A 16,586-nucleotide genomic window follows, 5' to 3' on the forward strand; every position below is an offset into this window, starting at 1 on the left:
AATCATATTATTGCGGCGTTTTGGATTTACAGTGGACCAATCGTTTTTTGTTAAATTTAACAACTGACTAAATATGATTTTGTAAGTGAATGTTTTATTGGTCTCAACTGTTTCTTTATTTGATAATCGTAATGAATTTTAATGATATTATTACGAATTATCTTTAATTTATTTATTCATTTATTTTACTGTATTCAAGTAATTTATCAATAATTGTTGACAGTTGTTATTATTCGAATTGTTTTGTTTTTTTGTTTAGGCGTGCTTGATGATTATTTGCGTATGATATTTAATCATTTTATAAACGTATTCTAATATCGTCATCGGTAATTGCGTAATTGTATACAAAAACAGGTTTCATTCTATCTTATTATATAAGTTGAGTTAAATGTATGCATGTACTTTGAAGCGTTTTGAATCATTGGAAAACTATTTGTAAACATTTTTTTTTATTATTAATTTGTAGGTTGAAGGATGAGGATCATCATCGAGCAAGAACCGCTCGGTATGGCTCAGGATATAGTGTCCGCCGCGAATCTGCAGAGGTGGAGCGAGGTTGATCCTCCGTCACATTACATCACCGATTGCAGCTCGATCGGGGAGCCGCCGAAGCACACCAAGTCCCCGTTCCCTCACGACCCTGAGCTCAACCACAAGATCATCCTCTGGTAAGTTGATCGATGCTTAATGAACTCGTTCAACTGCATCACCTCTTTGTTGTTGTTGTTGTTCTTTTTTTGAAATTGAAACTATTTGCATCTCTCTGCAGGTCCGGGGACATTTCATCGTTGCAGATCGATGCCATTGTTAATGCCACCAATGAATCGATGACGGACAGCAATCCGGTCAGCGATCGGATATACGAGCGCGCTGGTCCCGGATTAAAGGAGGAGATCAGCCTCGAGGTCAGAGGTTAGTCCTCTTCGTTAAATTTCTTACTACATTACACCTACAAAAAAAAAAAAAACGATTCGTCGCAGTGGCGTGCTGCGATCCGTTCGTGAGGCCCTTCTTTCCGCGACTGACGACGATCGATGTACAAGGAAAATGCACACCTACATGCATACTAGTATAAGAGACAAGAAACCTGAAATGGTATCTTTGAATTATTAAAATCGCTGTAAAAATCCTGTTTCTCTTGTATCATCGCGTGTATTTATAAAATTTCTCATCCTTTTCTACTCGCAGAATGTCGGACAAGTGAGGTGAAGGTGACCCAAGGCCATGCACTGCCAGCACGGTTCATCGTGCACACCGTCGGCCCAAAGTACAACATCAAGTATCAAACTGCCGCAGAGAACTCTTTGCACACCTGCTACAGGTGAGATAACCAACACAAATCACAACAATTTTACAATAAGAAAATACCGCTGTTTTCTTCTATTTTCTTAATCCTCACAGTCGTGTTTCTTTCGCATTGATTGATATTCAGATACGCGTACACTATACTTCCCCATCAATAAATCACAACCCTCATCAATCATTTTACTGTGCATGCACACTCACACAATCGTTTGCTTTTATTTATTTTTCTTTCTCAATGTTTTTTCTTTGTTGTTCTTCCGTTACATCCATCCACTTTGACCCCATTTTTCCCACCCGACAAATAACAGCAAAAATCACTTATTTATTTGCCTTAATTCAAACATGTTTTATTACTTATTATTATTAGTATTTTTGCAAGATTCTTTAATTATCATTTCAATACGTATTATGTATTGTATTTCTTCAGTAATTTTCAAGAAATATGTTAAAATTACGTTTTCTTTCTTTATTATTGGTAATTTTATTTCGCACGTGATTATATTTATTTGCACTTAATCCAAACATGTTTTATTTATTTCTTCAGTAATTTTCAAGAAATATGTTAAAATTACGTTTTCTTCTTTATTGTTAGTAATTTTATTTCGCACGTGATTCTGCAATCTATTGTGCGTCGTATTATTTTGCTGGAATTTAAGTTATTTCTTTTTCTCGACCTCCAAAGTACACAATAATAAACCTTGTGTAATGTAATGACCCGCCGTGGAGAAGCAATTATAAGCAAAGCGTAACAAAGAGAATCATAAAGCGCGCTATAAATAATCACTACAAACCATTGAAATTCGTGTTTTGTAATCACGAATTCGTTCAAATTATTGTATTGTTAATCTAGTTCAGTGATTCCCAAAGTGGTCTATATCGACCCCCAGGGGTCTATGACAACCTGCATAGGGTCTACGTCAGCGAAAAAAAAATTTGGGGGTCCATGAAATGAAAATGGGGGTCTACAATAGTGGATCTCAACATACACTGATAGTACATTATTTATAAAAGTATAAAATTGTGTAAGTTGTAGGATGTAGGCATTCGCTTTGTGGTCGCAATACATTTTGAACTTGTAAAAACCTGCACATAACTGGTATATCAGTATCATCTTGTTACAAGTATACGCAGTCTCAGAATAAATTTCTTAATATTTATAAAGATGTCTCAATATAAATAATAAATTTACAAAAAAATCAGTATCATGTAAGTTTGGGGTCTACCCAAAACCGAAAAACATGGCAAGGGGTCTACGACACAAAAAAGTTTGGGAACCTCTGATCTACTTTAATCAAATTTGGTCAAAGTGAAGGCCTTTCGGAAACAGCAAATCTATTAGCTTCTTCAAATAATTAACAGTGAAGATATTCTTCGCGTTGGTAACGTGAGAAGTTCTATTTTTTTTTTCAAATATCTATTTATAATTGTTTACCTAATTACGTTTTCATATTTTACCTAAATTTAACAGAAATTTTATTTTTAGCCTAACATGACATAAAAGTGAATGCATAAAACGCATTTGTGTTTACGTGCAAGCAACAGTCTTGTAGGACGCCTGCCAACTCGAATTGGCTCTCGAGTGCTGTAGTAATTGACCGTGAACTAAATCTCTTCAGTTTATCCTACAAAAGAAGTAAAAGTGAATGGAAATAACCAATTGTTTGCTTTCAGGAACGTTCTTCAAAAAACGAAAGAATTGGGTCTACATTCGATAGCCATTTGCGTTATAAACTCAGTGAAAAGGAACTATCCCCCGGATGAAGGAGCCCACATTGCTTTACGTGAGTATTAGTATTAGATATAGACACATGCGCGTCTTCACCAGAAGCCGTATAATTAAAATCCAATTAGCAAACATACAGCAAAAATATAATTTACTTACATAAAAAGCGTGGTGAAATTACGTCCACGGTAAGTCCAATTTCAGTAATTTTAAACCGTACGTCATTCAAACAATTTCATTCGCAAAAAAAAATTAAATATTTGCATTTGCGCATACGGAAATTCCATGAAAATAAAGTGAAAATATTTCACAATTTTTACTATTATATGTTCATAATAGAAAATCTAAAAATAGTGGATTTATAAACGCAATTTCAAATTGCGAGCGAAATCGAAAACACACGCTTTGCGATTTTAATCGCATCTGTCGATTTTTGTTTTATTTCGTTCCATTGTTTCTGATTCCTTTCATGTATCACTATGTTATTATTTTTTTTAGAGTTCTGCGTAGATAATTGAATACAAGCCTACTCGAGATTTAAAATTACTCATCTCTAAAAATAATGCGCAATTCATAATAAAACAAATTTATTGTTGATGTAAAATAATATTCGTTCTGTTATTTTTCATGGAAATAACAAATTAATGGAATCAAATCCATGCAGTTATGATTTCAATTGTAAATATTTTTTTTTATTTGAAAATCAACATTGTTATCTATACATCATAGATAGTTTTAATCTTATGAACAAATATAGGATTGATTAGTCATTATTTGATATTTAAACAATGTTTTTATGTTTCTTTTGTTCTCGCGTTTCAGGTACAGTGAGACGTTTCTTGGAGCACCACGGCAGTTCATTAGACACTGTAGTGTTTTCGGTGCAGAACACGGATTTGGGTATCTATGAGGTCCTTTTGCCAATGTACTTCCCACGTTCCAAATCCGAGGAAGACGCCGCCCGTTGGCAACTGCCGAACGATGTCGGCGGCGCCGACGGAGAACCATTGATTCCCGACAGACAAATCCGTATTATAGACAATCCACAGCACAGTTTACATCGTAAGTATTAAATAAATGTCCTTTTTTCCTTCTAGTCTAGACAAGTATACTCCATGTCTTTAGATAACATCTATTTTTTTTTATTATTGAAGTTGTACCATTACTTGCAAAGATAATGCAAGTTTTTGCAAGATAAAATTAGAGTTTGGTGATGTAAACTTTTAATTAATATAACTTTTATTAACTACTCGCGTCGGTGTAAAAAGTACATCAATTTTCTAAGAAATGATACCACATTTATATGTATAAAATACACCGCGCGAGTAGTACATAGAAATTTCAGTGCGTGAATATGTTTTGAGTGAAGGAAATTTGCCAGAGTACAATTTTTAGCGTAATTTTTGGTTTTATATAATAACTTGCAAAATTGATTATGTTTTTGAGTAATTGGTATATTCTTCCTCTTCTTTCCACCATCTTCCTCATTTAGTTTGTGCCGCGCACTCACTATGAACTAAATGCGACATTTAACAGAGGGTAGAATTAGTATGTTAATTTGATACATATTAATTAATGATTAGTGTATGAAAGTAATTTAACTTTTGAGTTGATGTATGAAAGTGTTGCATTGGTGTACGTTTGGTTGCCTACATCACATGGGCGTTTTGAATGGGAAATTCTTATTTAACACTTATTATTCAAGCAAATAAACCAACATCTTCTGAACTTTGAGAAACTATTATTAATTACTAATCATTAATAATTAAACTAAATGTATATGCATTATTAATTAATGTATACATTTTTGATTATAATATTTCAAAATTAATTACTTGAAATTGTGTTATGAGTGCATTTTATATGTTTACTATTGCATTGGCCATGAATTCTTGAATGATTATAAAAATAGTTCATATCACAATGATGAAGCATATGTTCTATACATGTGAAATGTAATATGAAAACTCTATACATATGTAATATTTTAATTAGTATGAAAATGAATTGAATGAATGTTGCAACTATATCGAGGTGGTTTTTCAACATTCTTTGAAAACGTTTGTTCGTGCTCTTGCTGTTGCACACGCAACGTGTGTTTCAAATATTTAACGCAAATAATGCGAGCAGACTCGTGCGTTTTTCATGAGGAGGTATAACAAACTGGCATATGTTGTTACCTGACGATGAATAGGTGAAATGTGTGTTACATAAACGCGATGGATCGATGATTAGGGGGCGGAATTGAGATAGTCGCGGTGTGTACGGCCTTTTTTGGTGCATAGAAATTCAGTCGGGATCGATCCCAAGTCCCAACCAAAGTCGTCCTGCCTTCCATCAGCTGATGCCTTAAGTCTCTCTAATTTAGATACCAGCGAAAAAAATACATGTAAATGAAATTACGCATCCTTTTTTTCCCCCCGACGCTCGAGATAAGATCCCCATGTTGATGATGATCATCAGTAGTGGACGTGCTTGCGGCCGGTGAAGATGATAAATGCATCGTACGAGTACTCGTGTGAGTCACAGAAGGATCAGTCTAAACCCTTTTAATTTAACAAATCCTTCATATCCATCCTTGGAACGACTGCTTTAGTAGTTTTTGTTTGATGCTGCAATTGTAGCAGCAGCAGCGCTAGTAGTATTTATGGAAATTGGGTTATTCCGGCAATCGAACACACGGCATATTGAATAATTAATCCAGTTCACATTTTGTTTCAGCCGATGAGGAATCGATAGACTTATCGAGCCAACTGGACTCCTCGGTCAGTGTCGGCGATCATGCCTTCAGTCAAATGCAAGGCGATCTCGACCAGCAAAGGCTGCTCGGCGAGAGAACATACAATGATCCACTGGCTGATATTATGGTGAAGGAAATACAGCATCAAGAGAGGTAAGTTTCCATCACCACCCAAGTAAATACACACAAACACAACGCCTCTTACTCTAACACAAAGCTAAAATCCTTAAAAATAAATAGATTAACAACGTTATTGTCAGATTAAGGATTTAAATCCGTTTAGCGCAATTTGACGGTTATTGAGGGGGGATTAGCAGTTGAATTGCACCTGTCGAAATCTTTGTTTTTAAACCGTCTCGGTTAATCCCTTTCGTGGAATAGTTACAAAAAAAAAAACGTAGTAAGAATAAGCATGTGCCGTGTGAAAATTCCTCCTCCACCTTTTTAAAGCAAATATTGGTTTTAACTTAGTGAAAAAAATAAACATTCAATAACGAGAAAATTGTTAACAGTCGTTTCACGATACGCAACTAACTTGTTTATTTATCGATTTAAAACCAAAATCATTTCACATGAAACTAGATTAAATGTAATCTAAAAATATAGATTTTTAGGTATTTTCACCAACTGCATATTATAGGTCGTTGACATTTAATCCTTGCGCATCCTCATTTTTTTCAGTATATATATGAAAATAGATTGGTTTCAGAGAATTAAATCAATATCAATATAAAAAAATGGTTCATGAAAACTTTTTGTTTGTTAATTTCAATTATTAATTGCATTCATTTTTTTACTTTTTATGTATGTATGATATTGTTATATAAAGAAATAATGACGAAGGGCTGATGTCTGCGCTATTTGTCAACGCATACATAACAAATAGATATTTTTTTATATATAACTATATGTTGCCATTACGAATGTGAAAATATTTTTTGCATTCTAAAATTTAATCTCCTTTACACAATACAATGCGAAACATGAATTTAGTAACTTTATAAAATATGTTAAATGGTTCATGAAACTTTTTATGTATGTATGATATTGTTATATAAAGAAATAATGACGAAGGGCTGATGTCTGCGCTATTTGTTAACGCATACATAACAAATAGATTTTTTTTATATAACTATATGTTTCCATTACGAATGTGAAAATATTTTTTGCATTCTAAAATTTAATCTCCTTTACACAATACAATGCGAAACTTGAATTTAGTAACTTTATAAAATGTGTTAAATGGTTCATGAAAACTTTTTGTTAGTTAATTTCAATTATTGTTAAATGGTTCATGAAAACTTTTTGTTAGTTAATTTCAATTATTAATTGCATTCATTCTTGACTTTTTATGTATCTATGATATTGTTATATAAAGAAATAATGACGAAGGGCTGATGTCTGCGCAATTTGTTAACGCATACATAACAAATAGATTTTTTTTATATAACTATATGTTTCCATTACGAATGTGAAAATATTTTTTGCATTCTAAAATTTAATCTCCTTTACACAATACAATGCGAAACTTGAATTTAGTAACTTTATAAAATGTGTTAAATGGTTCATGAAAACTTTTTGTTAGTTAATTTCAATTATTAATTGCATTCATTTTTGACTTTTTATGTATGTATGATATTGTTATATAAAGAAATAATGACGAAGGGCTGATGTCTGCGCTATTTGTTAACGCATACATAACAAATAGTTTTTTTTTTATATATAACTATATGTTTCCATTACGAATGTGAAAATATTTTTTACATTTTAAAATTTAATCTACTTTACACAATACAATGCGAAACTTGAATTTAGTAACTTTATAAAATGTGTTAAATGGTTCATGAAAACTTTTTGTTAGTTAATTTCAATTATTAATTGCATTCATTTTTGACTTTTTATGTATGTATGATATTGTTATATAAAGAAATAATGACGAAGGGCTGATGTCTGCGCTATTTGTTAACGCATACATAACAAATAGATTTTTTTTTTATATAACTATATGTTTCCATTACGAATGTGAAAATATTTTTTGCATTCTAAAATTTAATCTCCTTTACACAATAGAATGCGAAACTTGAATTTAGTAACTTTATAAAATGTTTTAAATGGTTCATGAAAACTTTTTGTTAGTTAATTTCAATTATTAATTGCATTCATTTTTTATGTATGTATGATATTGTTATATAAAGAAATAATGACGAAGGGCTGATGTCTGCGCTATTTGTTAACGCATACATAACAAATAGATTTTTTTTATATATAACTATATGTTTCCATTACGAATGTGAAAATATTTTTTGCATTCTAAAATTTAATCTCCTTTACACAATACAATGCGAAACTTGAATTTAGTAACTTTATAAAATGTGTTAAATGAAAACTTTTTGTTAGTTAATTTCAATTATTAATTGCATTCATTTTTGACTTTTTATGTATGTATGTATGATATTGTTATATAAAGAAATAATGGCGAAGGGATGATGTCTGCGCTTGCCCTACATTTTCTTGTGTTAAAAACACACAAAAAAAAGGAATTCCAATTATTGAATAACTAAAGTTCGTTCGTTCGTATCAAACGTAAATTGCTGGTTTTTTTGCAATGCGATAGAAGAGGTTTCTAAAGATATGATCGAGTTGGTCGGATGCATCCGAGCGCATCGAATTTTCCTCTCACTCGTCCATCCATTCCGTCCCATATCATCGGTTGTTGCGATTACGTAAACGTTGTGATTAGGCATGGGAAACGCGTACCAAGACCACCGGAAATACAAAGTCGCAAGTCCAGAGCTTCATTACCACATTGGTTTATGTGGTCTGACTGATGGGACAACAACAGGTGGAGTAAACCAACCAACCTTTATCTCTCAGTATTCCGCTTTTGTTGCCAACTCGTCTCCATTGTCGAGACCAAAATTCAATTATCCCTTTTCGCGAGATAACGCGACAGCAGCCAGGAAGGACACGAACCGTACGAAACAAAATACAAACAACGTAAAAAAATAAAACATATCTGCACAAATGCAAAAACTGGTAGACAAAAATAAACCTCTTTGTTTTCGTTTCAATTGAAAATATTTTCACTTTTCCCCATCAACCGAACTAGCACACGTATACCTATTTTCGTCTAGTCTAATATTATTTTTTTTTTCTTTCCTGTTTGTTTATTTGTGCCCGTTTTATCGTGTTTATTGCAATTCTCGCAAATTGAATTTCAATTTTCTTTGTTACCATCGATCTGTAATGAATATTCTAGAGAATGTCCTATACATCCGTAAAGTGGTTCAATAAGTTTCAAGGCTTCATCGTCATAATAATAATAATGTTAACTGGGGCAGCTCAGGGTGGTTCATGCCTTCTCTGCTGGAATATTCAAATATTTAAACGTGAAACGTGAAAACAAACACCAACAACAACGTAATTCATGTGGCTTTTACCCACACCTTTAATATACTTAAAATACGGTTATTAACTCTGAAATTAGCGTAATTTATGTTTCAACTTGAAAATATTATATTATGATAACTATAATTTGTTTTTCTCTCTCTATTATTTCTCTTATATAATCGGACGTGTGTGTATATTATATTTTAATTAGAATAAGAGATTTGCTCGACGACACGTGAACTTGCGATTGTTATGGATGGGAAAACGCGAAACTGCGTGTTTCCTTAAGTGCATTTTTAAACAATTTTAATTAACTCAAGTTTTTCAGTTTATTTTCACAATTCTTAATTGCTTTTTTTTTTGCAAATCGATTAAATTGATGACAAACATCAAAAGTATTCCATGTTCATTGATATATATTAAGTTTGAATTAAAGTAACAGTGAATGCAATAAGATTCTATTATTGTATTTATTACTGTTAGGTAAAATGCGTTTCATTTCTCTCCATTCTTGGCAATATTCGCGTTTGATGCAGCTTCTTCTGCTCTTAGTGAGAGAGAACAAAGCAACTTGAGAAGTTATAATTTAATTTGGTCTTTCAAATTCGAAGGATGCATGCGCGCCTCTCTTTTATGGAATAACTAATTTCAATTTCTGTCGGTCTTTGTGCCCGGTGCCAACGAAATAGAATATTACTTTTTTTTCGCAAGAAAACAGTTGAAAGAATTTTTTTTCTTCAAAGATGAAATTTATTAGTTTGTTTGTGATTTCATCGATTTTAAGCTTTTGTAAAATGATAGAATTATTGGCGCTTTTGAACTCTATTGCGTAGTGTAAGTTAATCTTAAAAAAAAATTGAGAAATGTTAGTTTTAAAGATCATACAATTTTTTAAAAAAAAAAATGTATTTTTAAAACTAAGACGAATTATTCTAATAATGATTGTGATTTTTGTGTGTTTTCATAGTTGAAACTAAATTTGGTGAAATTTAATTGATATTGGAATGAAAGGAAGAAGGTACGGCCATTGAAATAGAATATTACTTTTTTTCGCAAGTTGAAACAGTTTTCAAGAATTTTTTTCTTCAAAGATGAAATTTATTAGTTTGTTTGTGATATCATCGATTTTAAGCTTTTGTAAAATGATAGAATTATTGGCGCTTTTGAACTCTATTGCGTAGTGTAAGTTTATCTTTTAAAAAAAAAATTGAGAAATGTTAGTTTTAAAGATCTTACATTTTTTTTTTCAAAAATTATTTTTAAAACTAAGACGAATTATTCTAATAATGATTGTGATTTTTGTGTATTTTCATAGTTGAAACTAAAATTGGGTGAAATTTAATTGATATTGGAATGAAAGTAAGAAGGTACGGCCATTGAAATAGAATATTACTTTTTTTCGCAAGTTGAAACAGTTTTCAAGAATTTTTTTCTTCAAAGATGAAATTTATTAGTTTGTTTGTGATATCATCGATTTTAAGCTTTTGTAAAATGATAGAATTATTGACGCTATTGAATTCTATTGCGTAGTGTAAGTTTATCTTTTAAAAAAAAAAATTGAGAAATGTTAGTTTTAAAGATCATACAATTATTTTTTTTTCAAAAATGTATTTTTAAAACTAAGACGAATTATTCTAATAATGATTGTGATTTTTGTGTATTTTCATAGTTGAATCTAAATTGGGTGAAATTTAATTGATATTGGAATGAAAGTAAGAAAGTACGGCCATTGAAATAGAATATTACTTTTTTTCGCAAGTTGAAACAGTTGAAAGATTTTTTTTCTTTAAAGATGAAATTTATTAGTTTGTTTGTGATATCATCGATTTTAAGATTTTCTAAAATGATAGAATTATTGACGCTATTGAATTCTATTGCGTAGTGTAAGTTTATCTTAAGAAAAAAAATTGAGAAATGTTAGTTTTAAAGATCATAATTTTTTTTTTTGAAAAATGTATTTTCAAAATTATTCAATGATTATGATAATAATGATTGTGATTTTTCTGTATTTTCATAGTTGAAATTAAAATTGGGTGAAATTTAATTGATATTGGAATGAAAGTAAGAAGGTACGGCCATTGAAATGAAAGTCTTAGGAAGCGAATGTGGTCATCGATGGTATGATTAGAATGCACGAGGATTCTTGTTGTTGTTAACGCATACATAACAAATAGATTTTTTTTTATATAACTATATGTTTCCATTACGAATGTGAAAATATTTGTTGCATTCTAAAATTTAATCTCCTTTACACAATACAATGCGAAACTTGAATTTAGTAAACTTTATAAAATGTGTTAATTACTCATTCAAGTGATTCATTGCGTTATCAATGTATAATCACTTGATTGCGTAATTAGTAATTATTGAGCTAAATAGTTTGTCAAAAATTGCCTGCATAATTTTGTAATTGTTAATAGAATAAAAAAAACTGTATTGTTCGTAACATGGGCTTATGTAGAAACAATTGAATTGTGGGTCTAAAAATAACATACTTAGTCATGTTACTGAGATTATCAAAAAATTAGACTAAAACTTAAATACGAGCGTGTGGTTAGATGATGCAGGTGAGGTCACCGAATCTGGGTTTCTCGTGCCACTAAAGCGATGACGCGTCTTTAACAATTACATAATTCATAAATCGCGGTTTATGGAACGGTAATTAAAAGTTTTTAATTTAAATTTTCAAATATCTTTATTGTTTTATTATCCTGATCGTCTCTACCGCTTTTTTGTTTAACATTCTTTCGTTTTGCGCATTTCGTGTGGAAACATGGAATGGACGAAGGTGGTGGTAGCAGCGGTGGCGGCGAAGGCGGTCGCTCGGGAAGTCCTTCCGCGCGTTCAGGACGCATTGAAAGTTCCGCCGCCGACGCGACAGAAACGCGCGCGTTCACATCAAAGCAACAGCTTTTTCTGCACCATCCAAGAAGAATTCGAAGATAGAAAGGAGGAAGTCTTTGGATTTATTTATTGTTTCCTATATCTTGAGAGAGTGATGGTTACCACGAGTCCTGAAACGGATTACCCGGTTTTGGGCAGCTTCTCCAGGTTCTTCGGATTCGCCAACACCGAATCCGAATGCGATGAAGACGGGTACGATTCATTTACACACATACACACACTGAAAGTTTACATAACATTACGAAACGCTCAGAGTTTGTGTTACAATTTTGAAGGCAGGTGTTGAACGCAAATTGGGCGCTAAATAAATTAACACACCTCGACGCGACGTGTTAACTAACCTTCGGTTAAATTTTAAATGAGTTTTAATCATTGGAAATAATTTGAGACTCGTGCGTGGAAAGCTGATGAAAATTTTAAAATAAAGAGGAAAAAAAAAATACGTACATGTAAGTCGTTATCTGATTTGCATGCTACTCAAATACAATGCGCCTTCAAATAACTTAATTTGTTTTCGTTCTTGTTTATTATGTTTCGTTTCCACGCAGCGTTTTTTTTTTATTATTTCGAATCACCTTTTGTGCACACACGGCGCGTTTTTCGCACCTGAACTTTATCATCCTCGTCGACGCTTCCTGTTTTTCCGTGACACATAAACCCGGTATCTCTTTCTCTCTGTTTGTGCGAAATAAAGTTATATCACGGAATTAATTCTGCTCAACTAGTTTCCATCGTTGAAACTGGATGGAAACACAAAGTAGTCATCCGAGTATATGGCAATCAATGTTCTCGACGAAACTTTGCAGATCTCGTCCGTTTCGCTAATTCATTCACTCGATTTACCCCCAAGCACAACCTTAATCTATGCAGAAATGGTGGCATTATATGTTCAATCATTTATTGCAAATGCAATAATCTTTTAAATCTTAATACCGCACAATGTGAATAATGCAATGGAAATTAAATTCCATTTAATACATTAAACTTATTTGTTATTTTCCAATGGTTTTGCTCGACTTTAAACAATGCGATTTAACAATGAGACGTAATCAATAATAGTTAATAAATGGTTTGTTCGATGAGTTTATTTCACTCCCATAGCTCCATTTAAATATGGTAATTGATGGGTTGAATAATGCATGTGCTCTCCTTCAAAACTATTCAAGGAGATGAAAAAAAAAAATCTTCAATTAACATTTTATTAGGATTAAATGAATTATTTGTATTATCTTTTTTTTTTAATATAGGTTTAAAGAGATTTCTTAACATCTGTTGCAAAGTCACAGCCTCAAACGACTTTCCTTTTCCGTTCTTAATTGCTGTAATAAATTTAATCTGTCAGATGCAAATATTTGCACTGCGAACTAAAAAAAATATATTTTTTAACTTTATTTTCTAGTTAAACTCTAGTAGCTTTAAAAAACACATAAATATGCATATTAAAGTTGAATAATTGTGGGTATGTTAGTTGATTTATTGTAACTAGTTTGCTGTGTGTAGTTTTCATGTAATTAATATATAAAGTTTATGAAAATTAAACAACTTTACTTTTCAGTTGATATCTAGAAAACGGATTTATATCTCAAGCCCGAAAACCGAAAGACCGTCTATTAAAATCCCGACTGTATCCACATGGGAAGTCCGGGTCTATATCGAAACCGAAAACCGCTAGAAATCCCGACTATCGAAATCCCGACGTTCGAAATCACTGTATTAAAGCCCCGACGCTTGAAATCCCGACTATATCAAATCCCGACTGTATTAAAGTCCCGACGCTTGAAATCCCGACTATATCTAAATCCCGACTGTATTAAAGTCCCGACGCTTGAAATCCCGACTGTATTAAAGTCCCGACGCTTGAAATCCCGACTATATCAAAATCCCGACTACCATAATCCCGACAATTAAATCCCGACTATATCGAAATCCCGACAACCATAAAAATGTTATAAATGTAGAAATTTATAATAATAAAAGACACTGCCGGGATTTCAATATAGTCGGGATTTTGATTGTCGGGACTTTTGATTGTCAGGAGTATGGTAGTCGGGATTTCGATATTGTCGGGATTTTGATTGTCGATACACTCGGGATTTCGAACGTCGGGATTTCGGTTGTCGGGTTTGCGATTTCCACCGCTAGAAATCTAATGGAGTTACGAATAAATTTAGTTTGTTTATTGAAGCTGAATAATTGAGTTATATCTTTCAGATTTGCATCCATAGATCAAAATTGTTTGATTCTTTATTTATTTAAAATATCGGCCACACGTGCATATATTTTCAACATTTCTCTAAAAATAATTCGGGTTTATAAATATGAGTTTATTATTTAAAGTATGGAGAAATAACAGTTTGCTTTCGACCATCTGAAGAAAGAAACGTTTTGGCCCGAAATCAAGGAAGCCCGTTTGCATGAAGATGCAACCTTCGTTAAATTCTTTTCGGGTCGTCCAAAATTAGACGTCTTCTATTTCGGAGGGAAACCTCTGCTTTTTCGGATCTTCCTTTCCACTTTACAAACATCACAAGTTTTAATTAATCAAATTTTTCAACATTTAAACATTCTATTTCAAATAATAATTGCATTCTTCATAACTATTATCTATTTTCTGATCAAATCTTCTGATTATACCAATAACTGCATGCTCTTCAATTTGGAATATATTTAAACTTGAAGTTAGAGATACTAATGTTTCTAAGCATACGCAGGTACAACTAAGATAGCGTGACTAATGGTGACATTCATTGCTTAAATTAATCACGTCATGACTAATCTTAATCCACCTTTTGACTTTCGTATATTTTCTAAAATAACTAATATAAAATCAGCTCTAAAAATTCACAGTTTAATTTTCTGATTGAGTATAAACATTTCTTTTATTTATTTGCTGCACGCTTCACCATTAGTAATTCATGAATTCGTTTTTAATTAAATTGCGGATAATAAGTTTGTTTCCATTTCTTTGTTCTATTTTACTCGTTATTATCTATTTTGTTACAAAAAAGTTGCGATCGCGTCACTTGTTAATCTGCTCGTTTTTCAGAAAAAATTATTTCCTATTATCATTCGTTTTGTGATCTTTTACGAAATTTCAGCGTTGATATCTTACTCTGTTTTTTTTCTTCGAATGATTAGAAAATTAAGATTTTAATGAATTTGGAATCGAATATCGTTAATTACTTTTTATTTTATGAATGAATGTCATCTTTTTAACCCTTTGAAGGGCTTGAAATTCAAAAATGTCTATGGACAACTTTGTCAACTGATTCAACATCAGATGGAATTGATTCAACATAAACATTTTCTACTGCCCTATCAAATGCATCCCTTTCTTGGACATTTTTTAGAAAATTATAATATGTAGTCAAAAGGTGGTACAATGCTTGTCCCATTGATTAGTTTTTGCTCACAAATATACACAATTTAGTACGTTTTTATATGTAACTGTTGATTTTTCATTTGTAGATATGAGCGATTGCTGAGGAGGGCGAAATCTGAGGATCTAACCGAGGTGTCCGGTATAGGATGCCTTTACCAGAGCGGCGTGGACCGGCTCGGACGACCGGTCGTGATCTTCGTGGGCAAATGGTTCCCCTTTAACAAAATCAACTTGGATAAGGTTCGTTTTGCCTACACGCAAAAGTGCGGATAGTTACGTAATGTATCTTTTTCTCAGGCTCTCCTCTACCTGATCACCCTGCTGGATCCAATCGTGAGAGGCGATTACGTGATCGCCTATTTCCACACGCTCACCTCCAACTCCAATTACCCGTCTTTCTCGTGGCTGAAAGAGGTCTACAACATTCTGCCCTACAAGTACAAAAAGAACCTGAAAGCCTTCTACATCATCCATCCCACATTTTGGACTAAGGTATGATCCATATCCATCCATCTAAAAACCCAATAATTACATAATCCTTTTGTAGATGATGACTTGGTGGTTCACTACCTTCATGGCTCCTGCGATCAAGCAGAAAGTGCACAGCTTGCCCGGCGTTGAATACCTGTACGCGGTGATGTCTCCCGATCAGCTGGAGATTCCAGCTTACATCACCGAGTACGACATGTCGGTAAGTTGAACTGAATCCAAGAAAAAGCAAAGTACTAAAAAAACTATTGTTATTTTTTTCCAGATAAACGGTCTCCGATATTTCCAGCCCAGCGCCCCGACATAAATCCCGACACAGAGAGAGAGAGATATTGTAACCTCACGCAACAATCCCCAAACAATCCCCACGAGAAGCGAACCTCTGATAGAAGGAAAACAAATCTGTGACCGAACTCAAAAATTCAGTGATAACATGCAATATATATATAATATTTAAATAATATATTTATTCGACCTAGTGCTAAGCAGTGCCAACCCGGATGAAAAAAAAAATAGTAACAATAAGATGAGTATCCCTAATCCTCCACGCAAATAACATAATACTCCCACATCTCTCTACAATTCCCAATAATCTCATTCTTTCACTCTCTCTATATATATATAAAAAAAAAGCGAATCCAATCTCTCTTTCT

At 32.6% G+C, this 16,586-nt stretch overlaps 1 protein-coding gene across 1 annotated transcript; it reads left to right on the plus strand.

Annotated features, from left to right (window-relative positions):
• Positions 1-466: 466 nt before the first annotated feature.
• Positions 467-16,095, plus strand: LOC108559627 (protein GDAP2 homolog; the record flags this gene model as incomplete). Its single annotated transcript, XM_017916961.1, is given in 9 exon segments — positions 467-668; positions 770-912; positions 1,189-1,321; positions 2,977-3,086; positions 3,851-4,090; positions 5,750-5,921; positions 15,531-15,684; positions 15,742-15,936; positions 15,992-16,095. Coding segments are annotated over 9 exon segments (1,445 nt in total), but the record flags the coding sequence as incomplete, so codon positions are not given.
• Between the last annotated feature and the right edge of the window lie 491 nt (positions 16,096-16,586).

The sequence above is a fragment of the Nicrophorus vespilloides genome, unplaced genomic scaffold (assembly GCF_001412225.1).
Source record: "Nicrophorus vespilloides isolate i.1.1-1 unplaced genomic scaffold, Nicve_v1.0, whole genome shotgun sequence".
Lineage (NCBI taxonomy): Eukaryota > Metazoa > Arthropoda > Insecta > Coleoptera > Silphidae > Nicrophorus > Nicrophorus vespilloides.